General features: G+C 38.0%; 1 protein-coding gene across 1 annotated transcript in view; it reads left to right on the forward strand.

Moving 5' to 3' along the window:
• Window positions 1-25,981, forward strand: part of LOC127809565 (uncharacterized) — an 86,090-nt gene that overhangs the window by 5,323 nt on the left and 54,786 nt on the right. The window contains exons 3-4 of the mRNA XM_052348439.1: window positions 20,293-21,219; window positions 21,308-21,432. Coding sequence (XP_052204399.1) covers window positions 20,293-21,219; window positions 21,308-21,432 — 1,052 coding nt within the window. The remainder of the gene's footprint in view (window positions 1-20,292; window positions 21,220-21,307; window positions 21,433-25,981) is intronic.

Genomic DNA, 25,981 nt, shown 5'->3' on the forward strand with positions numbered 1-25,981 from the left:
ACAACAAGACTGGTCTTATAGCTGTCCTATAAAATTTTCCTTTCAATTTTAATGGGATTTTACCATCACATAACACCCCCGATGCATTTCTCCATTTTAGCCAACCTGCCTTAATTCTATGTGCGACATTCTCGTGGATTTCTCCATCTTTTTGAATTACTGATCCCAAATATCGAAAATGGTCTTTTCTTTGTAAGATTTGGTCTTCTAATTTTATTATAACATCATCCACTCTTGCATTTTTTACTAAATTTGTATTCCATATATTCTGTTTTCTTTCTACTTAATTTAAATCCCTTAGATTCTAAATTATTTCTCCACAACTCAAGCTTAGTGTTCACTCCTTCTTTTGTTTCATCCACCAACACTATGTCGTTTGCAAATAGCATACACCATGACACATCTGTCTGAATATCTTTAGTGAGTTCATCCATTACTAGGGCAAATAAGTATGGACTTAGTGCAGAACCTTGATGCAGTCCTATTGTAGTTGTAAATGGTTCAGTATCCCCTCCGCATGTTCTGACCCCTGTCTCTACACCATGATGCATGTTCTTAAGGGCTTGTATATAGGCTATTTTGACTCCTTTCTTCTCTAGAACCCTCCATAATACTTCTCTAGGGACCCTATCATAGGCCTTTTCTAGATCTATAAACACCATATGTAGGTCCTTCTGATGATCTCGATACCTTTCCATTAGACGTCTCAGTAAATATATAGCTTCCATTGTTAATCTACCAGGCATGAAACCAAACTGATTTTCTGACACCTTTGTTTCCTTTCTGAGCCTCTGCTCTATTACTCTCTCCCAGAGTTTCATGGTATGACTCATTAACTTAATTCCTCTACAATTTTCACAGTTTTGAACATCTCCTTTGTTCTTGTATATAGGAACCAAAGTACTCTTCCTCCACTCATCTGGCATCTTTTTTGATTTAAGGATGGTGTTAAATAGTTGCGTTAGCCAGGAGATGCCCTCTTCTCCCATGCATTTCCATGCTTCTATTGGTATATTATTTGGTCCCACTGCCTTATGATTTTTCATCTTTTTTAATGCTTGCCTTATTTCATTTGAACTTATGCGTCGATAGAATATGTAGCTCACATTCCCTTCGAAGTTATTAAGATGTCCCAACCTAACTTTTGTGTCACCACCATCATTGAATAATTTTGTGAAATACTCCTTCCATCTCTCCTTAATCGCTCCCTCATTTACTAAAACATTTTGATTGTCATCTTTTATGCATTTCACTTGATTTAAATCCCATGTTTTTCTTTCTCTTGCTTTAGCTAATTTATATATATCCCTTTCTCCATCTTTTATATCAAGTCGTTTATATAGATTCTCATATGCTTTTGACCTTGCTTCACTAACAGCTTTTTTTGCTGCCTTTTTTGCTTCTTTATAATTTTTTTTGATTTTCTTCATTGTTGCATTGATATACCGCCTTATAGCAAGTTTTCTTATTTTTAATTTTCAATTGTACCTTTTCATTCCACCACTAAGACTCCTTAAGGTTAGGAGCTCTACCATTTGTCTCTCCAAGGACTACCTCTGCCGTGCTTTTCAGAGCATTAGCCAGTTCTTTCCACATTTGGTTTGTCTGTCTTTCTCCATTCCATTCCCTTCTACCCCTTAATTTTTCTTTGAAGATTAGTTGTTTCTCCCCTTTTAAATTCCACCACCTGATTCTTGAATTTTGTTTTATGTGATTTTTTCTCTTCCAATTTCTTACTTGGACGTCAAGTACTAGAAGTCTATGTTGAGTAGTCAAACACTCTCCCGGTAACACCTTACAATTCCTACAATATAACCGATCCTCTTGTCTCATGAGGAAGTAATCTATTTGGGTGCTTGAGGTGATATTTTTATATGTGATTAAGTGTTCGTCCCTTTTTTGAACCTAGTATTGGTTATAATGAGTCCATATGCCATAGTAAAATCTAGGATAGATTTACCCTCATTATTAATTTCCTCGAATCCATACCCTCCGTGTACCTCTCTATATCCGTTTCCGTCTCTACCCACGTGCCCATTTAAGTCACCTCCTATAATCATTTTCTCTCCTCTTGGTATCATTTGTATGAGTCCCTCTAGGTCCTCCCAGAATTTTGCTTTTATCTCATCACCTAACCCCGCTTGTGGTGCATATGTACTAAAGATATTCATAGTCATTCTTTCTAGACTAATCTTCACCATAATAATCCTATCCCCTATTCTCTTTGCATCCACTACCTCATCTATTAAGCTTTTATCCATAATAATCCTCACTTTATTTTTCGCTCGATCAGTTCCTGTGTACCATATTTTATATCCAGCTTCTGATAAAGTTTTTGCTTTTTTCCCTACCCATCTCGTCTCTTGAAGACACATAATATTAATTTTTCTCCTAATCATCACATCCACCACTTCCATAGCTTTGCTTGTTAATGTTTCTATGTTCCATGACCCAATCCTTAATCTATGATTTTGTTTTTGGCCTTGACTTTGGATTTGGTTTTGTTTTTGGCCTTGAATTTGATTTTGTTTTTGGCTTTGGTTTTGGTTTTGGTTTTGATTTTGATTTTGATTTTGATTTTGATTTTGATTTTGGACTAGCTTCTTTATCCACATCCGTCCAAGCAAATGCGGGAACCCTTGCTCATTTATCACTACATCCGGGCGCTGATGCAGCGGTCCTAGCTCACTTGTCACTACACGGGGGCAGTGTAGCGCGTCGCTATGAAGGGTTACGCCCACGCTCAAACGATTTTTCATAATTTGTCTAGAGTTCATGTTTTGAATTCTACTTAGTTTTACGTTGGCTGTCGGCTACCTAACACAACCTTCCTCTTTTATCCGGGCTTGGGACCGACTGTGGATAACATCCCCAGGCGGAGTTAGAAAAGGGAAAGATAAAGCTGTAAATTTTGAACAGCAACATCAGGATGCTGTTGCTATTCAAAATTCTCGTTTAGAACCATTCCAGGACCAGCCAAGTGTTGGTGAAGAATCCTCAAGCCAAGATAGTCTTGATAGATCTATAGAAGTGAGAGGCTCATCCAGTTATGATGAAGATGAGCATATGGACAGTGCTGGTTCATCCAGTACAGTTGGGGATCCTATTGGAGATAGGTATAATGTAGGAAGGGATAGACAAAGAAGAATAAGTAGACCTCCAGTGAGGTATGGGTTCTCAGATCTGGTTGCATATGCACTCTTAAGTGCAGAAGAAACAGCAGGAGAAGAACCTCAAACCTATGAAGAAGCTATAAATTCTAAGGACGCTCAGAAATGGCAGGAAGCCATGGAACCTGAGATGAATTCCTTAAGAAAGAATGAAACATGGGTGTTAGTGAATAGACCTTTGGGAAAAAGAATTGTTGGCTGCAGGTGGTTGTTTAAGGTAAAAGAAGGAGCTCAAGATAGCCTTGAACCTAGGTATAAAGCTAGGTTAGTAGCTAGGGGTTTCACCCAAGTAGCAGGAATTGATTTTAATGAAGTGTTTTCACCAGTTGTAAGGCACACTTCTATAAGAATTCTGCTTGCAATAACAGCCCATCTTGACCTTTACCTAGAGCAGATGGATGTTACCACTACATTCCTTCATGGTGAATTAGAGGAAGAAATTCTAATGGATCAACCTAGAGGGTTTGAAGTTAGGGGAAAAGAAGACAAGGTTTGTTTGTTGAGGAAGTCCTTATATGGACTAAAGTAGTCCCCTAGGCAGTGATACAAGAAATTCGATTCTTTTATGATAAGTCAAGGGTTTATAAGAAGTTCTTTTGATTGTTGTGTCTATCTTAAACATATTTCCACTAAAATAACAATTTATCTCTTGCTTTATGTAGATGACATGCTCATAGCAAGTCAATCAACAGCTGAGATTCAAAGTTTAAAACTTAAACTCAAGTCAGTGTTTGAGATGAAAGAACTTGGTGAAGCCAAGAAGATTTTCGGAATGAAAATATGTAGAGATAGGAAGAACAAAACTCTTCAGCTATCCCAGAAAACCTACTTATAGAAAATTATGAGAAAATTTCATATGTTGGATGCAAAAGTAGTAAATATATCATTTGCTCAACATTTTAAACTTTCTCATGCTCAATCTCCAACAGATAAAAAGAATTTATCAGAAATGAAGAAAATTCCCTACTTTAATGCTGTTGGCAGCATTATGTATGCAATGGTGTGTTCTAGGCCTGATTTAGCTCATGCCATGAGTGTGATAAGTAGATTTATGGCAAATCCAGGGAAAGAACACTGGACATCAGTTAAATAGGTATTTAGATATCTAAAAGGATCAATTGACAAGGTTCTGATTTATGGTGGAGCTGATGACTTTAAAAATCTAGACATTATAGGATATTCTGATGCTGATTATGCTTTAGATTTAGATAGGAGAAGATCTACAACCGGTTATGTATTTAAATTGTGGAAGTCTACAATTAGTTGGAAATCTAACCTTCAATTAGTTGTAGCTATATCAACAACCGAATCGGAGTATATAGCTGTAACAGAGGCTGTTAAAGAGTCTTTGTGGCTGAAAGGTTTGATTAGTGAACTCCTAAGATGTAATGTGAGGATTATTTTAAAGTGTGGTAGTCAAAGTGCCATCCATTTGGCCAAAAATCAGAGTCATCATGAAAGAATAAAACATATTGATATTAGATATCATTTTATAAGAGAAGTCCTTGAGAAGGAGGTAGAGCTTATAAAAGTTGCTGGAAGTGAAAATGCTGCAGATATTTTCACTAAGGCAGTCCCATTGTCCAAATTACTTCATTGCTTAATGTTGTTACAGTTTGATGTGTTTTGATTGATGTGTTTTCAGGATATTCAAGAAGTGAACAGAGCTAGAAGGTTGAAATTCCAGGATTACTTAAAGCAAAATGGTGGAGATTTGTTACTGTTTTGCCTAAAGTAATTAAATGCTGGATTTATTGAAGAAATTAGGAAGAAATAAAGATGATTTGGCAGCAGTTAGTTAATAGGACATAAATGTAACTAATTGTTTTATTAAGGGTGGATTTGACTTTTATAAAGTTAGTTATTTCCCCTTAGATATTTCCGCCTCCTTTCGTCTATAAATAGACGGGTGCGGAGGCCAGTTTTCATCATTCATTCATATCTTTCATTCCTTGGGTTCGAATACAGTGAGATGCGAGAGTAAGAGCTGTGTGATTCTAGTTCTTGTTGTCTTCATTAGAGTATTGTATTCGAGAGGCAAGGTGGAGTGAAAGAGGGGTATTCTTGTACTGGTTTTTGATTTGTTTCTAGTGGATTGATTGCTTCTTGGATTGCTAGATGTAGTGCCATGTAAATGGCATGAACCAGGGTATATCTTGTGTGCTGCAATCTGGTTTGGTTTCTCTACTTTTTAATTCTGTTTTTATTTTCTACTTTCAGTATTCAATGTTGGTTTGAATTCGGTGAGGTTCTTGAGTGATTCTTGAGAGATCATAGTCTCGGTTTTAACAGCAGCCAGCATGGTCTGCATCAGTGTAGATCGTTAGGGACAATTCACTAGAGGTAGGTGCAAATAGCAACCCTAGACCTATTGTGCCCTTGAGATATCGAAGTAACTGTTTACAAGCCATCCAATGTTGCACTTTAGGAGAGGGTTGCACTTTAGGAGAGGATAGGAAGTGACTCAATTTATTAACCACAAAAGCTATATCTGGTCGGATAGAGGTCAAGTATTGGAGAGAACCAATAATGGTTCTATAGAGTGATGGATCAAAAAAACTATCCCCTTCATCAGTCAATGAAATGTCCAAGTTCACTGGTGTTTCACAGGGCTTGCAATCTTGCATTCCCACCTTTTTCAACAAATCCAATGTGTATTTGGATTGTGTAAGATACATACCACTAACATCTCTATGAGCCTCAAAACCTAGGAAATAATTGACTAAACCTAAGTTTTTGAGCTCAAAATAAGTGTCCAAATCATGGATACAGGCCCTAAGAGCAATAGGATCAGACCTCGTGACAAGAATATCAACATACACTAATATGAACAATACAACTTTAGTGGTTCTCTTAATGAACAAAGAAGCATCTGAAACAAATCTAATAAAACCCCAATTTTGCAAAGCTATCCTTGATTTGGTGTACCAAGCTCTAAGTGTTTGTTTGAGACCATAGAGTGACTTTTTCAGCTTACAAACATAGGAGGAAAATCTGGAATCAATAAAGCCCTCAAGCTGTGACATGTATACATCTTCAGTTAGGTCCCTATTGAGAAATGCATTATTAACATCCACTTGTTGTATGTTCCAATCAAAGGTGACTGCCAAGAAAAATAAAACTCTAATGGTGGGAGCCTTAACAATAGGACTAAAGGTCTCCACGTAGTCTATTCCAGGGGTTTGAAGAAAACCCTTAGCTACCAAACGAGCCTTATGGTTGAGAATTGATCCATCAGATTTATACTTGACCCTAAATACCCATTTGCAACCAATAAGATTCATATAAGATGAAAATGGAACTAAATCTCATGTATGATTGTGCTGTAATGCAGAGAATTCCTCCTTCATAGTCGTAATCCAATGAGGATCTAAGAGAGCTTCATGGACTGAATTAGGTTTTGGGGTACTCATTAATGCATGAGGAGAGGTAGCAACAGGCTGTTTGGACTTAGATCGAGTTATCATAGGATGAATAGAGGGTGCTGGAGCAAGTTTATGTTTAGGAATATGGGGTTGAATAGGTTGACAAGACTGCTAATTTGAAGAAGGCTCTGAAGACATAATAGGAGAGGAAACAGAATCATCAGGATTGGAAGGTGATAAGGAAGGAACTGAAGATTGTGCTACTTGAGGAACATCAGAAGAAAGAGAAGGAAGGAAATGAAGGATAGAGATTGAAGGACCATGAGATTGAAATGCAGATGAGGAACAAGCTGAGGGTAAGAACAAGCTAGGATAGGGATACTCATTTGGATTAAATTTAACATGTCTAGAGACATATATTCTACCCGAAGGATGTAAACATTTATCCCCCGCTTGAACATGGTTATAACCAAGAAACACACATTTGGAAGAATGAAAATCAAACTTGTGTTGTTTATAAGGTCGAAGATAGAGAAATCAAGAGCACCCAAAAGGTTGAAGATTAATGTAGTTAGGTTGTTTATGATAAAGTAACTCAAATGGACAGCAAAATTTTAGGTGTAGATAGCTGTTTGAAATGCTTCCACCCAAAATTTTAAAGGCATATGAGTATGGGCTAACAATGTAAGACCCATCTCAGCTATATGTCGATGTTTTCTTTTAGCAACGCCATTTTGTTGGTGTGTATAAGGATATGTAAAACGAGGCTGAATGCCATAGGTCTGAAGGTAGGGCAAAAAGGCTTTAAATTCTCCCCCATTATCAGTTTGCAAGGCTTTTAGTTTTGAGTTGTATTGTAACTCAGCAAACTTGTGAAAATTCACAAAAGTGGGTAAGGCATCAGACTTCAGTTTCAAGGGAAATAGCCATGTGTATCTAGTATAGGCATCAACAAAGATAAGATAGTAATGATAACCCTCAACAGAAGTAATAGAAGCTGGACCCCATACGTCAGAATAAATCAATTCTAAAGGTTGTTTTGCTGTAATGGGACAATGAGCAAATGGAAGTTGGTGTAATTTGTCAATTTTATAGGAATCACAAAAGAAAATATCAAACTTGGAAAAAGAAATATGAAGTTTATTCAAAACATGTTGTAGTACATGAGATGCAGGATGCCCCAATCTGACATGCCACTGCTCCTCGACATTACTTGTTTGGGCTAGATTTATGCTAGATGATAGATCTGGAGAGAACATATACTGTTTTGTACATTTATTTGAAGAAACAGGAAAAGTAGCAACAACCTCTAAGGTCTTGAAAGAAGGAATAGCCTAGGACTCGAACACAGCATGACCAAATGATGGTACCAACTGATATAGGCCATCTTTTAAGTGTTCCTCGGAGTAGCACCAGCCCCAAGTCCTTGTCTTTAATCAAACAAGAAGTAGAATTAAACTTAGCAACAATATTATTATCCTTTGTAAGCTGAGATACACTAAGGAGACTCTTCTTCATCTGAGGAATATGAAGTGTAAGAATGGAAACCCTATGGCAGAAGAATTACAAAATAGTGGCTGAGAGAATAGCGAGAATTGGAAATCGATTGTTTTTGATTACTGAAACATTACATTGTTGGAGATCACGTGACATGACTAACTAAAAAGTTTAGTTAGTCTTTTCTATGTTTAGTTTTCTGTTAAGCTTGCTGGTTATAAATTAAGTGTTGGCTTTTACGATAGTTGTGTATCGAAGTTGGTTGGTTATATATATCAGCATTTGTTCTCATTTTCTGTAACTTTGGAAAACTGAATAATACAATTTCAACTCTCTCTCTATTCCTCGCTAAGTTGTTTCTTGTCGATATCATATTTTAACATGGTATCAGAGCTTTTGGATTAACATCCATGGCGTCACATCCGAGTTCGGCTTTTGCTTCTCCTCTTCCTCCTTATGTCTCTTCATCACTTGTTTGCGTCTCAGTCGAATTTTTCCAAGATGACCAAGGCGTTCAACTATGTTTCGATCTGTACAACTTTCTTTTTTGGAAAGCACAGATCTCTACCACTATTTGTGCTTTCGACCTTCAGCCGTTTATCAACAAGACTTCACCTCCTCCAAAATTTATAGCAACTTCAGACGCTGATGCAGAAGATGGTACAACGGTGAATCCAGAGTATCTAACCTAGATGCGATCTGACCAGTTGTTGCTTGGCTGGCTGTTTTCAACCATTGACAAGGAAGTTTTAGCTCAAGTGATTCATTGCGAATCATCCTCTGAGGTATGGTCATATTTAGAGAGTTTATATTCGAGGCAAACAATCGCTAAATCTTTTCAACTCAAGCAACAACTTCGGTCGGTCAAGAAAGATTCTATGTACTCAAGATTAAAACGATAGGACACTCTCTCACTGCTATAGGTGAACCACTAAATGATAAGGATATGCTTCTAGCTATTCTTAATGGATTGTCTCAAGAATATGAGACTGTTGTCAGTCTCATAACATATCAAATGGATGACATAGATCTAGACAAAGTGCGGTATTTTCTGTTAATGTATGAACAGAGATTGAGTGTCAAGAATTCTGTAACTACTGAGTCGTTTTTACCGTCTGCAATGAATGTAAATCCAAGTGACAGCAAAGCAAGAGGTGGTGGTTCAATGAATCAAGGTGGAGGTTACATACAATCTAGAGGTGGTTATAATCGTGGAGGAAGAGGTAGAGGTCGTCAATCTAATAGACGTGTATACTGTTAGCTTTGTGGAAAGCCAGGACATGTTGTGGATCGATGTTATCACCGGTTTGATCGTAATTTTCAGAGAGGAAGTTCTTTTCAGTCCAGTCAAAATCCTGGTTTGGTCTATGGCAGAGGCAACACGAGTTCTTCTTTTGATCCAAGGGCCTATGTAGCTTCTCACTGTGATTCTAACGAGCCCTACATTAGCGATGTAGGTTCAGCATATGAAACCTTTGGCCATTTTTCTCAACCACAGAATTTTGACAATACTCAGTCTTCTGTTTTACCAGATTCCTCATGGTTTGTTGACTTCGGGGCAACTAACCATATTGTCTCCAACCTCAATAATCTTTCCTTACATGCTCCATACAACGACAATGACAAAGTCTCAGTTGGCAATGGTAAGAAACTTCCTATCTCTCATGTTGGTCTTGGACATTTGAATACTCATACACATCCAGCTTCTACCATTCCTCTTTCCAATGTTTTGCATGTGCCCAACATAACTAAGAATTTAATCTGTGTCTCTCAACTTACTAGAGATCATGATCTTGTGGTTGAATTTAACTCCTCTTCTTGTTTGATCAAGGACAAGACCTTTGGGCTGGTTTTTCTCAGAGGATTTCTTAAGGATGGGCTTTATCAGTTGCATTCAGCATTTGATCATGCTAACAGCATTTCTGCCCAGCCTATTCAATCAACTCCTTGTTCTTCTTATTCCAGTAGTGCTTGTTTTTCAGCAAATAACTGTAATAAGTTAGATTCCTTTTCTTCTGAACTACCTATGACTGTGAATGTCGCTTTTAACAGCGCGGTGTGTAATCAATGGCATGCCAAGTTAGGTTATCCCTCATTTCATATACTGAAATTGATATTGAATAAAATTCACATTCCTTGTTCTCGTTCTACACTTTCTTTTCGTGATTCTTGTAAGATTGAGAAACTTCATCAGTTGCCATTTGCTGATTGTTCTATAACAGCCAAACAGCCTTTTGAATTACTCTATTATGATCTTTGGGGACCTTCACCTACTGTTTCTGTTGAAGGTTGTCGGTATTATATTGTTTTTGTAGATGCATATACACGATACACCTGGCTATACCATCTGAAACTTAAATTAGAAGGCTTGTCTGTTTTTGTAACTTTTCACAAGTTAGTTGAAACTCAATTTCAGACCACAATTAAGGCTTTACAAATTGATAATGGAGGTGAATTTAAAGCTTTTCTTCCTTATCTTCGCCATCATGATATCCAACCTCGATTCACATGTCCCTATACTCACCAACAAAATGGCGTAGCTGAACGTAAACATAGGCATATTGCTGAAATGGGACTTTACTTGCTGTCTCATGCCAATATGCCTCTCTCATTTTGGCTACCAGCTTTCAGCATTGTTGTGCACATCATTAATCTTTTACCTTCTTCTCCTCTTCATTTTTGTTTTCCATTTGAAGCTCTTTTTCATAAGTAGCCGAATTATCATAAGCTACAGCCTTTTGGTTGTACATGTTTTCCTTATCTTCGGCCTTAAACACAAGTTTGATTTTCATTCTACCAAGTGTGTTTTCATTGGGTATAGCTATGGTCAAGCTGGCTACAAATGCTTGCATCCTTCTGAAAAAATCTACATTTCTCGTCATGTAGAATTCAATGCAACTGAGTTTCCTTATACTCAGTTGTTTTCCTCACCTAGGATGGCTTCTTCTTCATCATCTTCTACCTCTGGTGGACTTTCCACCATCGTGTTTCAATCTCTTCCGTTGCATAAATCCTCTAGAGGAGATTGGTTTGTGAAGTCTTCTCCTGTTGGTTCACATGGTTCAGCCACTTTATCCTCCTCCGGCTCAATCCCGCACTCCATTCCTATGGAGCTTTGTCCTATGGTCACTTGCCCTCCATCCCGGATTCCTCATATTTTACCTCCACCAGCTCCCTCTATTCATCCTATGCAAACCCGGTCCAAGACCAAACTTCTTGCTTCTTCCCCTCATGTTCTTGTTAGTTCCTTGGAACCTACTTCTGTTAGTGAGGCCTTGTTAGATTCCCAGTGGGTTCAGGCTATGACTGATGAATTTTCGGCGTTGCAACGCAACCATACATGGGATTTGGTTCCTTTTTCTGATGATATGAACTTGATTGTTTTGTTTACTCTAGCAGTGACTTATGGCTGGGATATTCAACAAGTGGATGTGAATAATGCTTTCCTAAATGGAGATCTTCATGAGGATGTGTTTATGGTCCAGCCAGAGGGTTTTATTGATGATTGCTTTCCTACTCATGTTTGTAAACTTTGGAAGTCTCTCTATGGCCTTAAACAAGCGCCTAGGGCTTGGTATACAAAGCTGAGATCAGCTCTGCATTCTTGGGGTTTTGTTAGAGCCATTTCTGATGCTTCTCTATTCATTAAGAGGACTGATCAGTTTGTTATGTATGTTTTGGTCTATGTCGATGATATCTTGATTACTGTCTCTCAACCCTCAACTCTTCAAGCTTTCATTCGTGATTTGGACACTGATTTTGCTCTTAAGACCTTAGGGCCCGTTCATTATTTCCTTGGGTTTGAGGTGCTTCGTAACTCCACTGGAATTTTTCTTACTCAATCCAAATATACAGTTGATTTGTTGCGGAAAACTTCTATGCTTGACTGTAAACCTTGTGACACTCCTATGATTTCCACTGGTGCCTTAACATCTGAGGGTGAACTCTTTTCCAATCCTTCGTTGTATCGAACACTCATTGGTTCTTTACAATACTTAACTTACACTCGGCCTGACATTTCCTATGCTGTTAACAAACTTAGTCAGTTTTTGTCTTCTCCAAAACAGCAATATTGGGTGGCCGGCAAACGCTTATTGCGTTATCTTAAGGGCTTTGTTGGTCAAGGGTTACTCTTCTCTCCAGTTCCTTCTGGTTTACCACTTGTTCTTTATTGTGATGTTGATCATGCAGGTTGTAAAGTTACAAGAAAGTCCACAAGTGGTGTCTGTGTTTTCCTTGGCAACAATTTAGTGGTGTGGAGTTCCAGAAAGCAAACTGTTGTAGCCCGGTCAGTTGGAGAGGCTGAGTATCAGGCTATTGCTCAAGGTGTCATCGAAATAATGTGGCTGGTCTCTTTGTTTTCTGAACTGGGTTTTACATCTCAGCCTATGCCTATTATTTGGAGTGATAATATGGCAGCTAAGAGCATTGCAGAAAACCCGGTCTTTCATGCTCGAACAAAACACTTTGAGATTGATCTTCATTTTATTCGCGAGAAGGTAGAGAAGGGTGAAGTAGAGATTAGATATGTTCCTACTTCTCATCAGTTGGCTGATATTTTTACTAAGAGTCTTCCTAAGACCAGATTTCAGTTGCTTTGTGCTAATTTGGGCATCCGGTTGTCTCCTGCTTCTGTTGGAGCTCACTCTAAGACAAGTGAAGAACACTCAGCTGCTAACAGGAAGTTTGTTTTGGGAGGGAATGTTGGAGAAGCTCACTCTAAGACAAGTGAAGAACAATCAGCTGCTAATAGGAAGTTTGTTTTGAGAGGGAATGTTGGAGATCACGAGACATGACTAACTAAAAAGTTTAGTTAGTCTTTTCTATGTTTAGCTTTCTGTTAAGCTTGCTGGTTATAAATTAAGTGTTGGCTTTTACGGTAGTTGTGTATCGAAGTTGGCTGGTTATATATATCAGCATTTGTTCTCATTTTCTGTAACTTTGGAAAACTGAATAATACAATTTCAGCTCCCTCTCTATTCCTCTCTAAATTGTTTCTTGTCGATATCATATTTTAACATACATAATACATTGTGAACTGCCTTTATATAAGCAGCTCATAATTGACTAAAGAAGGCACAACCGCCTTTATGATGACTGAAACAAACAGCACATAGAAATAACAAACAGCACACTAAGGCATTATCTCAATGCCTGATTCTCTTCAACACTGCCCTTCAAATCAAGCTCCGGTAACTTGGCTGCTGTAACACCATCAGTACGCATAGGAGTTCGGATTAACCCAAGCTTGCTGCACAACAGCTTGAACCTATCTCTAGGCAGACTCTTGGTGAGAATATCAGCCACTTGATCTGATGTTAGGAACATAGCGAATTTCTACTTCTCCATTTTCAACCTTCTCTCGAATGAAATGAACATCAACGCCCACATGCTTTGTTCGAGAATGAAAAATTGGATTTTCTGCCTTACTTTTCGCAGCCAAGTTGTCACACCAAACAATAGGAGTTGCACCAACCGGATAACCCAATTCTCCAAACAAGGACTTGAGCCATAGCAATTCTGTCACTCCCAAAGCAACAACCCGATACTCAGCTTCCCCCACTGAGCGGGCAACCACCGATTGCTTTTTAGAAACCCCAAACAATGAGATTACTACCCAGATACACAGAAATCGCTGGTACTTCTTTTAGTAACTTTGCAGCCAGCATAATTTGCATCAGTAAACACGGCCAAAGACAAATCACCAGGAGAGGAAGAGAAAAGGAGACCCATATCAATTGTACCCTTAATATATCGCAGCTACCTTTTACAAGCAATCCAATGCTGAGATTTAGGACTAGCTGAAAATTGACTCAACTTCTTAACAACAAAAGCAATATCTGGCCTTCTATTGGTCAAATATTGCAGTGAGCCTATGAGTGTTCTATATACAGCTGGATGAGCGAACATCTCTCCTTCATCAGTAAATGATACACCAGCAGTCATTGGAGTCTCACACAGTTTACAATCTGCTAAACCAATCTTTTTCAGCAAATCAAGAGCATACTTAGACTGTGTAAGATATAGCTTACTGTTGTTCCTATGAGCCTCAAAACCAAGAAAGTAGTTAACAACACCTAGGGTTTTAAGAGCAAATTGCTTATCCAAGTTATGAATACAAGCTTGTAGAGCAACAAGATTAGATCCTGTAAGAAGAATATCATCAACATAGACTAACCCAAAAATCACATAAGCATCAGTCCTCTTGATAAACAGGGAAGCATCAGAGACAGATCGAACAAAACCCCAATCAAGTAAAGCTGTCTTTAACTTGGTGTACCAAGCCCTAGGAGCCTGCTTTAAGCCATAGAGAGACTCCCTTAATTTGCAGACATGAGTAGGAGCAGCAGTACTTACAAACCCCTCTAGTTGCGCCATAAACACATCCTTAGCCAAGTCACCATTTAAAAAGGCGTTATTGACATCTACTTGTTGTATTTCCCAACCAAAAGCAATAGCTAGATAAAACAGTCCTCGAATTGTGAGTGCTTTCACAACTAGACTAAAAGTCTTTGCATAGTCCACACCCGGATTTTGTAAAAACCCTTTAGTAACCAATTGAGCTTTATACTTTTGAATGGACCCATCAGGTTTAAACTTAACCCGAAAAACCCATTTACAACCAATGAGGTTCATATCCTTTGAATAAGGAACCAAGTCCCATGTATGATTTCGGTGCAGAGCAGTGTACTCTTCTTCCATAGCTTGGACCCATCATGAGTCTAATAGAGCCTCACTGACAGAACTGGGTTCAAGTGAGCTTACCAGGACATGAGGAGAGGTAGAAAAATAAGGATGTTTGGCTTTAAGGCAAGTAACCATGGGATGAATAGGAGGAGCAGGAGGAAGCTTATATTTTGGAATTCTGGGTTGAGAAGCTGGTAAGGAGAAATTTGAAACAACTGGGTTGAAGGCTGGATTAGAGAATGTGGTAGTTGATGTAGTAGTGTTAGAAGGACGAAACACTGATGCAGGAGAAGACGGAACTACTCGAGGACACCCACAATAAGAAGATGAAGAAGAGATAGGCAGCAAGAAGTCTGAAGACAGACTGTTCTATGCCATGACAGAAGGCACACGAACTGAAGCATTAGTTGAAGGAAAAATACTAGAATAAGGAAATTCATGCACATTAAAGTGAACATGGCGAGACACATAGACTCGACCAGATGGATGAAGACACTTATAACCAACTTGTGTGGTGCTATATTCTAGAAAAACACACTTGGTAGAATGAAATTCAAGCTTATGTCTGTTATACGGACAAAGAAAGGGAAAACATGCACAGCCAAATGGTTGAAGAAAATGATAGTTGGGTGGCTTGTGATATAATCTCTCAAGGGGTGCATGAAACTGAATCGAAGAAGCAGGTAGAATATTAATCAAATGAGCAGCAGTAGAAAAAGCTTCCACCCAAAATTTCAAAGGCATTTTAGCATGTGACAGAAGAGTTAAGCCCATTTAAGTGATATGCCGATGCTTTCTTTCAGCAATACCATTTTGCTGATGAGTGTGAGGACAAGTAAACCGAGGTTGAATGCCATTAGCAGGAAGATAGGGTAAGAAAGCTTGAAATTCTCCCCCATTGTTAGTTTGAAAAGCTTGGAGTTTAGTTTGAAATTGAACTTCAACTAGCTTATGAAAAGTAATGAAAACAGACAAGGCGTCAGATTTAAGCTTGAGGGGGTATAACCAAGTGTATCTAGTGTAAGCATCCACAAAAACTATATAATACCGAAAACCTTCCATAGACAACATGGGTGCTGGACCCCAAAGATCAAAATATACTAGTTGCAAAGGACGAGTAGTCGTAATTTCGTGAGTAGGAAATGGAAGTTGATGTAATTTTCCAACTCTACAAGAATCACAAAATAACAAATTGGAAGGAGAACAAGAAACTCCAATTTTATTCAATACTTTTTGAAGAACATTCAACGAAGGATGGCCTAACTTATTGTGCCAATCTTGACAAACATTAGAATGCTGAGCTACATTCACATTCTTTGACAGTTCATGAGAAAATGAAACCTGTCTATTACATGATTTATTTCTATTACATGTATCTAAAGAAACACAAGTTGAACTAGGACGATAGGATGCTAGAGATGAAGCTGGAGTACTGGTTACAACTAAACAAGAAGCTGGAACAAGCCGATATAGCCCATCTTTAAGATGTCCCTGAAGTAGCACCTTTCCGGTACATTTGTCCTTAACAAAACACACATTAGAGTGAAATTCAGCTACCACATTATGATCTCTAGTAAGTTGAGAAACACTAAGTAAATTTTTCTGCATATTAGGAACATGCAGAATGTTAGGAATGGAAAGGAAGGAATTAGGAGGTAACTGAGTATCTAAAATAGCAGTACCAACACGAGTTATAGGCAATTGCTTACCATTGCCGATTGTAACTCTATCACCACCATGATAAGGCGAGTGTAAAGACAGATTTTGAAGGCTTGAGGTAATATGATTTGCAGCACCTGAGTCAACAAACCAAGTTGGATTGGATAAAGAAGAGTTCGTAGAACAGTGTTCATGAGAAGCAAAAGATTTCGGAACACTGTCACAAGGTAATGCTGTCACTGAACCCATGTCCTGAGTGTAACCTCCACTAGAATCACTAAAGGTGGCCATATAAGCACCACTTGAACCTAAGTTGTTTCCAGTATTAAAACTGCTACTAGAAGGCCTACCAAACCCTTGGTTAGCTCGAGTAAAATTCTTGTCAAACCGTAAATAGCATTTATCAACAAAATGTCTTGGTTTCCCACACAATTGGCAATAAATTTTCCTATTAGAGGATCTACCTCGACCTCCTCTAAAAGCAGAACCACCACCTCGCGACGAATATCCTCCTCGGTTATAACCAACATTACCAGTATTGGATGCACTAGAGGAATGTGATGCCATATTAACACTCATAGATGAATGCAACGAATCAAACTGATGTACTGGTAGTAGTACATTCTTAACAGCTAACCGCTGTTCATGTATAAGCAATAAGTACTGAACTTTCTCCAAATCAATATCATCCATTTGGTAAGTAATCAAGTTGACAACATTATCAAAATCCTGATCTAAACCATTCAGAATTGCAAGCAACAGTTCATTATCATTTAAAGGCTCTCCTATAGCCGCAAGAGAATGGCTAATTGTCTTTAACTTCAGTACATAATCATTAATCGACATATCGCCCTTCTTAATCGATCTTAACTGCTGCTTCAATTGGAAAGACTTGGCTACTGTTTGCCTAGCATACAAATTTTCAAGATAGAGCCATACCTTAGCAGATGATTCACATTGAATCACCTGTGCCAAGACTTCTTCTGTAATCATAGAGAAAAGCCAGCCAAGAAGTAATTGATCAGACCGAAGCCAAGCCATATATTCAGGATTAATCGTCCACTCATCACCATTTGGATTCGCGACATACTTAGATGGACAGGAGGACTTAGTTAGAAACGAAACTAAGTCGAAGGCACAAATTGTCGCCAGCACTTGCGCTTTCCAGAAGATATAGTTCTTAGAGTCCAATTTCAACAGAATGTTGCTAAACGCTTTGGAGATTGCAACAAAGTCAGATTGAGAAGCAGTCGATAGAATTGATGTCGATTGAGGAGGAGGAGGAGCAGAGGAGGAGCTGTTAGCTTGATTCGAGGCTATCAGATAAGTTGTGGCTCTGATACCATGTAAGAATGGAAACCCTAGGGTAGAAGAATTACAGAATACTGGCTGAGAGAATAGCGAGAATTGGAAACCGATTGTTTTTGATTACTAAAACATTACATAATACATCGTGAATTGGCTTTATATAAGCAACTCATAATTGACTAAAGAAGGCACAATCACCTTTATGATAACTGAAACAAACAGCATATAGAAATAACAAATAGCACACTAAGGCATTATCTCAATGCCTCATTCTCTTCAACATGAAGTACATTAGGTAAGGAAATAATAGAGCTAGGGTGAGTTTGAGTATGTAAATGACTGACACCAACATTAGAAATAGGTAATGTCTTACCATTGCCGACAACAACTTTATCAACGCTGTGATATGGAGAGGATAGAGAAAGACTGTTGAGGTTGGTGGTAATGTGGTTAATTGCTCCAGAGTTAACAAACCAAAGAGATTCCCCACGAGATGAGGCTTGGGATTGAGTATCTATGGACTGAGGCAAATAACCATAAGAGGTAGACCCTAAGTCAACCATAAAAGCTTCATTAGGATCGGCTAGAAAAACATGCGGATCTGATTAAAACTGAGAACCACCTCCACCTCTACCAAAATTTTCAAGATTTTGATTCTGACCAGAAACAATTTGAAAACTTCTATCAAAGTGGTGGTAATATTTGTTTACAAAATGGCTAGGTTTACCATGTAGCTGGCAATATAATCTCCTATCACCAGATTGACCTTGACTCCTGCCCCCTTTATTCAGATAATTGCCCTCACGGGATACAAAACCTCCTCTATTATTAACATAGCCATTGCCAGATTTAGATCCGTAAGAGGCAACATTCACATTCATAGATGGTGAAACAGTAGAATCGAAATTAACAAAAGAAAAGGCAAATGAATTGTTAGTGGCTAATCTTTGTTCATTCATTAACAAGAGATATTGAACTTTCTCTAAGTTTATCTCATCCATTTGATATGTAATAAGGCTAATCACAGTTTCATAATCATGATCAAGGCCATTCAAAATAGCTAACAACAGATTCTTGTCACCTAGGGATTCACTGATAACAACTAGAGCATGTGAAATAGTTTTGATTCTCAAAATGTAATCATTAACAGAAAGAGAGTTCTTCTTAACTGAACGTAGTTGCTATTTTAATTGAAATGACTTAGCAACTGTCTACTGTAAGTAGAGAGTCTCAAGAGAAGACCATACCTCCTCAGATGATTCGCAATGTATCACTTGTGCGAGAACTTCCTTGTCCATCGTAGAAAAGAGCCATCCGAGAAGAAGTTGATCAGATCGAATCTAGGTCGTGTATGCTGGATTTACAATCGGTGAATCAGATCCTCATGCTTTTGTATTTGGAGCATATTTAGGCGGAGGTGAAGACTTGTTAATGAATTGAAGCAAATCAAAGGCTCTAATAGTAGCTAAGATTTGTGCCATAGGTAATTACTAGTATCAAGTTTGATTGGGACAAAATTGAAGGATTTCGCAACTGAAGGAAAATAGTGTTGTGAGTCAGAAGATAAAGAAGAGTTTGATTGAGGTAACGAGGAGGCACTGCAATCTTGATTAGATGCTATGTACGTAGGTCAAAGGCTCTGATACCATGTAACTTGGGTTTCAGATGTGAAATGAAGAAACATAAAACCACACAAGGAGAAAAATGAGAATGAGAGGTTCTGAAGAATGCCTTGATCAATGAATTAATCAAAATGAAATAAGGCATAGTTGAACTATTTATATCCAGCTATCCTTGACAACAAACTAACTAACCGACTTAGCTACTTAACTAATCCTTTACTAAATACAACAACCAACATAACTAATTACAACAATTCACTATACTATTCAGCATCAATTTCTTCAACATAAGGGAGCTATTGTAATAAGTATAAATGTGGGTAGAGTAAGTGTAATTGTTGAGAGTTGTAAAAATTTGAATGCGGGAAGTTGTAACTGTTATTGGCACCAACTTCCCGCCGGGACTGAGTATATAAGCTTGTCCCAAATTCATTTGTGGGCATCAAATACCATTTGAATTGATTCTCATTCAATTTCCCTCTCTGATTCTTTTCCCTCTCATTTCATTCTCAATTCTTCTTCCTCAATTGTCTAATTTCCCTTCCCCCATCTCAATTCCTGCCTAAATTCTCTCTACAAAGAGGAGAGAACCTTGTCAGATCCAAGGGATTCGACAACTAATTAAATTTTTACGTGATGTGTATGTATCTGTATTTGCATCTATAGGTTTCTATTTACATATAACTCTGTGTTTCTTCAGTGCCAAATTGGCAAGTTACCTAGCTTTGTGCTGGCTCTGCAATCTGGGTGCATAGTTACTATTAACAATGGCCCAAGTGAGATCTGACTCTACAGTGTGATTATTTGCACTCTTATTTGTAGTTTCATTCTAATTTGCTTCATAGACACTTTGCTGACCTTCTTGCCATATTATGTTTGTGTATGTTGTTAATCTTTTAGGGATTGTTTGTTTCTGTAGTAGCACTGCAATTAGTTGCTAAGGCATAACAGATTTATCTTGACTTGCTCTTACCTTATTTGCAGGAAGATGTGTTTCTACCAAAAATTCTAAAAGCTCAGTTGATATACCTTCCATAACTTCTGGACGCCCAAACTATCAAAAGAGCACTGAGAGGAATCGTGCACCATTTGTGCCATTTGTGATAAGTTTCTCAGATGATGACAGCAGCAGTGATGCTGAAGAGCTCAGGCAATTGAAGTCATCAGAAACTAGAGTTAATCCAGTAGGTGTGGATAGGAGTCAAAGACTGCCTGCTTCTTTAGTGCCAAAACCTCAGAAGATACAAAGGACAACAGAAAATGAAGCCAGAGTGATGCCCAGGAAAGCGTCTTTGAGCCGTACATTTGTCTCATCAACAGACAAAATCAATGGAGTGAATTCCATGAATGGTAGACACTCAATGATCAAGCTACAATCTCGTGTCAAAAATTCTAACACCCTCAACAGAAGATTAGTTGGTGGGGAACACGGGGTTAACCAAAATATGCATTTGAATACCAGTAAACTTCAAGACCTTCGTCAACAAATTGAGATTATGGAAAAGGAATTAAAGCTTAAATCTGCCAAGCAAAATAAGGAACCAATTTTGGGTTCTTCTAAGGATTATGACATAAAGGATGTGGAGAATGGCACAACTAGGAAATGCAGAGCTACTTCTGTTGACTCTGTACCATTTGAGCTGAAAGAGTCCAACAAGAAGCGCCTAAAACTCAGTGAACCACCTCCAACGCTGAATTCAGATGTCCGGCAGCAAAAGCCTCCTGTACAGGCAGTGCTCCCATCAGAAAAGACTGTGGTGGAGAATCACAGTCAGCCAAGAAATACTGATCTTGACCAGCAAGGCAAAGAGACTCAACATAAAATGCATGCTGGAGCTGCTCAAAAGAAAAAGGAAGATGATGCTCAGGGCCCTATTTCTTCAGGAAATCAATCTAATTGCATTAAGGATGGTCAAGATTCTGCTTGTTTCTTCTTGCTTTATCATATTTTGCTATCGAACTATGGGAACCTCACGATTGGATACTTTTGGCTTTGCAGTTGCTGCTGCCATCATTAATAGCAATCTGTGCGATAAAAATGCTAGGCCAGTAGATCCTCCTGTATCATCTGAGCAAACTGAAAGAATAGCAAATAACAGTGCTAAAACATTTTCAAAGAAATCGGTAAGCTGCAAAAGAAGAGTCATATTTGTTACCTCTGATTTCTATGTACATCACATTTGATGAGAAATGTAAAGTATAAAATTTTAATTCCTGATATTAAGATTTAGGTTTTATTTAAATTCTGGAATAAGATTTAGCTTTTATTGTTAGTAAGATTTGTTTAGATTTTAGCTTTTATTATTAGTAAGATTTATTTAGATTTTAGCTTTTATTTCTAGTAAGAATTATTTGGAGATTTGCTTTATATTTTTAGTTATACTTTAGCTTATAGATGGACATTACTGATGTAAAATGTCATGACCATAAATTTGGGGGGGCGGGAGCTTCACCGTGTTGATCTCTAGGGAGGCGGAGGTTGCTGTAGGGGCTTGAAAGCCATTGAACAATCCAGTCCTATAAACAATCTTATTTTATACATAAGCTGTCAAGATTGTGATTTGTCAATAATGTACCTTGCATATGAAATGTAAAATACATTATCATATGATTCTTAGTGGAAAATCCTGTTACTACACCTAGATAACAAAATCCAATAGAGCCAAATGCTTAATCTGTGAATCTGAGTCTTATCTATGTAAATATACTTACTATCTGTCTATATCATATAATTGTATCCTCAATACCAAAATTTACTTCTTTATATTGAGTTCAGGAACATGCATAACAGAAAACAAGAAACATAAATGAAAGAATTGTCATGACTCTGAGAATTAAGAAGATATTTTCTTATTTTTATCTTCAGTTGTTATATATATTTATTTAGTGTTTATTTACAGTTATGGAGTAGTGGGGGGTAGTGGAGTGATTTAGGAGCAGTTTGGAGTAGTGGTAATTGCTCTATAAAATTGTGGGCTGCTTATATATACACAGCTATAACCCTCATAGCTGAGGATATCAATGTATGAGTTATCAAGTTTTTTGAATTCTCTGTTCTCCCTCAAGTTCTATCTATTTTTCTCCCCCCATTTTTTTGGATTCTCCCCTCATTTTTGTCAGTTCTCCCTAATTTCAGTGTGTTCCCCCTCAATTCTTGCTATTTCTCCCTCAATTTCTAGTTCTATCTTCTAAGGAAACATCAGTTAGGACTAGGGTCCTGACATCTGTCCACGTTGCCCCTGCCAAAACTTGGTTTCTCTTCTGTTGAGTAAAATGCCTCTTCTAAAAAAGAATCTCTCTCTCTCTCTCTCGCTCTCAAAATTTTTTTAATGAAATATACGCACACACACATAGGATGAGTCACTAGGACACAGTGAGCAGATAACTTATATTAAGATGGATTTTAGAGAAGTGAATGCATATAGCAAAAAGGAGTTGATGCAAGAAAACTTCTGATAATGCACTTCGCAAAAAAAGAAAAAGGAGATATATGTGTATATATATATATATATAACTTAAACATAGGATTTTTATACATAATAACTCATAAAAAAAAAATAAGAAACAAGTGGTGATAGAGCTAGTAGCACATAGTCATATCTAGGTGCCAGTGTCTTTCAACTGACTCATACTATATTAGGGCGTCAATGTCCTTCAACTGACTCATAGTATCTAGGTATCAATATCTTTCAATTTACTCCTACTGTATATCGTGCCATGTGAGTTGGGTAACACATGGGGTTAGCCATTATCCTCTTAAATAGGATGGGTGTGGTGCACACCAATGTATAACATATCTTGTTACTGGCTACAGTGTCCTAACTAGTCTTCTCAATGCAATATGTATTTAAGTGTGAATCATGCCCCTGGTAGGACTAAAATATTTTATTATGTAAATAAATCATGTCTTATTGTGTTCAAATCACATAGTCATAGTCGTATAACATGTCTCAAAAGTAAGTATGGATATAGCAATATTGTACATCATGTCATAATTTTATGTCAGATCTCAAGTGAACAACCATATCATATCAAGAACCGTGTATCAACATGTAGCAAGTCATAGTCATCAAATGTCATCTATGTTTTTGGTGGATAATTAAACTAAAATTCAGAAGATTTATCCTCAAGAAAATCGAGATAAAACTCCTAAAGTTTCAGAATTCTCAAAGCTGAAGATAAGGCCTAATATCTCTCCTTTTATTTAGCTTATTTTGTTTTCAGATTATCTATAAGTTTAAACTAATTATGTTTTGTAGTTTAGATAAGTTAGACTTGTACAATAGATAGGATTCTTATCTCCTAATCTTGTATAAATCAAAGTCTATCAATGAAGCTGAGATAATCTCTTTTTCAATTAATTCTTCATGGTATCAGAGCCACCCTTTGGCCAAAGAATCTCCCGATAGTCCTCCTCCCGTTCTTTCTTCCAAAGCGTGTCCTCAATTTCCAGTTCATCTCTATCCTTCTTATCAACATGGCTGGCAAGAGTACTCAGCCATCAGAAATCGTTCCTTTACCCACCAACAATCAAGGCCTCATTGACAATAATATGTTCACTGTTACTGGACATAAATTGAATGGGCAAAATTACCTACAATGGTCTCAATCCATCTTGATGTTCATACAAGGGAAAGGAAAGGATGATTACTTGACTGGGGCATCAACCAAACTAGCAGAGAAAGATTCTACATATCGGAGTTGGCAAGCAGAGAATAATATGGTAATGTCTTGGCTCATTAATTCTATGGTCAATGATATAGGAGAAAATTTTCTGTTATATGATATAGCCCAAGAGATTTGGGAGGCTACTAGAGAGGCTTACTCACATGTTGAAAACACCTCTGAATTGTTTGAGATTGAAAGCTTGCTTGATGATCTCAAATAAGGTGAATCACATGTGACTCAATATTTCAATTCTTTGAATAAATATTGGCTGCAACTAGATAAGTTTGATAACATTGAATGGAAGTACACAGAAGATTCTACAAAATATAAGAAGATTGTTGAACAAAAGAGGCTGTATAAGTTCTTAATGGGCTTGAATAAGAATCTAGATGGTGTTAGAGGAAGGATACTCGGTACAAAACCGCTCCTTAGTCTCCGAGAGGCTTTTTTTGAGGTTTGAAGGGAGGAAAGCCGGCTGAAAATCATGCTTAAGCCAGCAACATCAAATCTGGAACACTCAGCCTTAGTAACCAGAGGCACTTCATCACAGAATTTCAAACCAAGGAAGGGACGACCATGGTGTGATCATTGCCCCAAAGCAGGACACACCAAGGATACTTGTTGGGAGATACATGGAAAACTTGTTGATTGGAAGCCAGCTCATGAGAGAAGGGGTAAGGGCAACCTAGTGTCCATAGAAGAGACCACTACAGTTGCAACACCAACACCATTCATCAAGGAACAAATGGAGTGGCTGAAGTCCATGTTTGAGAAGACTCAACCTAATTAGCTCTCAACCATAGCATTTGGATCCATAGCCCAGAAAGGTACTTTCTTACATGCATTTGTCACTAAAAGAGATTTATCTACTGTTTGGGTGATTGATTCAGGGGCCTCAAATCATTTGACCGGAAAATTAGTTTGTTATTCAATTTCTAGCCATGTGACAAGAACTGGACTATTAGGGTGGCCGATGGCTCTCTATCAAAAGTTGTGGGAACCAGAATTGTTACTATCTCCAAGGATATTGTGCTGAAATCGGTTCTCTTAGTGCCTAATCTAGATTGCAATCTATTGTCTATCAGTAAACTAACATTTGATTTAGATTGTATCAGTGTTCTAAAAATCGGCCTAGGCAGCCGCCTAGGCGCTAGGCGGCTGCTGGCCGCCCCGAAATTGCCCTAGTCGGGCCTCCTAGGCGCCGGCCCGAGTAATCGGCCGGCTTGGGTGCCTAGGCGGCCCAGGCGGCGCCTAGTCGGCCTGCGCGCCTTGGCGCCCAACTCGTTGGCTCAGCCATTTTTAGGGTTTTTTTTTGCTAAATCATTAAATCGAACCTCTCAACATCTCCCTATTTCTCTCTTCTCACCTGAACGCTGTCGCCGCCTCAACGCTGTCGCCTCAACACCGCCAAGCTTCATCGGCCCGCCAATAGCTCACCACTGTCGCTGCGTCCAGCTCGATCCTCGCCGCCAAGCTTCATCGTCACCGCCTCTTATCTGTCGCGTCATCGTCGTCCTCAGCGTCATCGTCGCCGCCCCCGTCCTCGCCGTCGAGCTCCATCTCCGCTACGGCAAGCTCCATCTGTCGTAACCTCTCTCTCTCTCTCTCTCTCCCGTCTCCCCGTCTCTGTGTGTGGTTATTGGGGCATTTGCTCCGTTTTTGTTTTTTGTTTTTATTTTATTTTATTTTTCTTTTCTATTTAATATTTATATATAATTATAGATTTATATTTAGTTTTATTATTAATTATATATATTCTATAATATTTCTAAAAAATCCACTTAGCTATTTGCTTATAGTATTGATTATATGACTAATTAAAATGTTATTTATTAATTACAATAATTTATTTCTCATGCTTAATTCTATATATTATTGGTTTATGTTGCATTATTAATATTTTTCAACTTTGATTTAGTTAAAAATAACATCAAATTATATCACAAAGTTTAAAAAATAAAAAAAATAGCAGTTTTCTTAAGCGCCGCCTAGGCCTCGCCTAGGC

Source organism: Diospyros lotus, chromosome 9 (assembly GCF_014633365.1).
Source record: "Diospyros lotus cultivar Yz01 chromosome 9, ASM1463336v1, whole genome shotgun sequence".
NCBI classification, from domain to species: Eukaryota; Viridiplantae; Streptophyta; class Magnoliopsida; order Ericales; family Ebenaceae; genus Diospyros; species Diospyros lotus.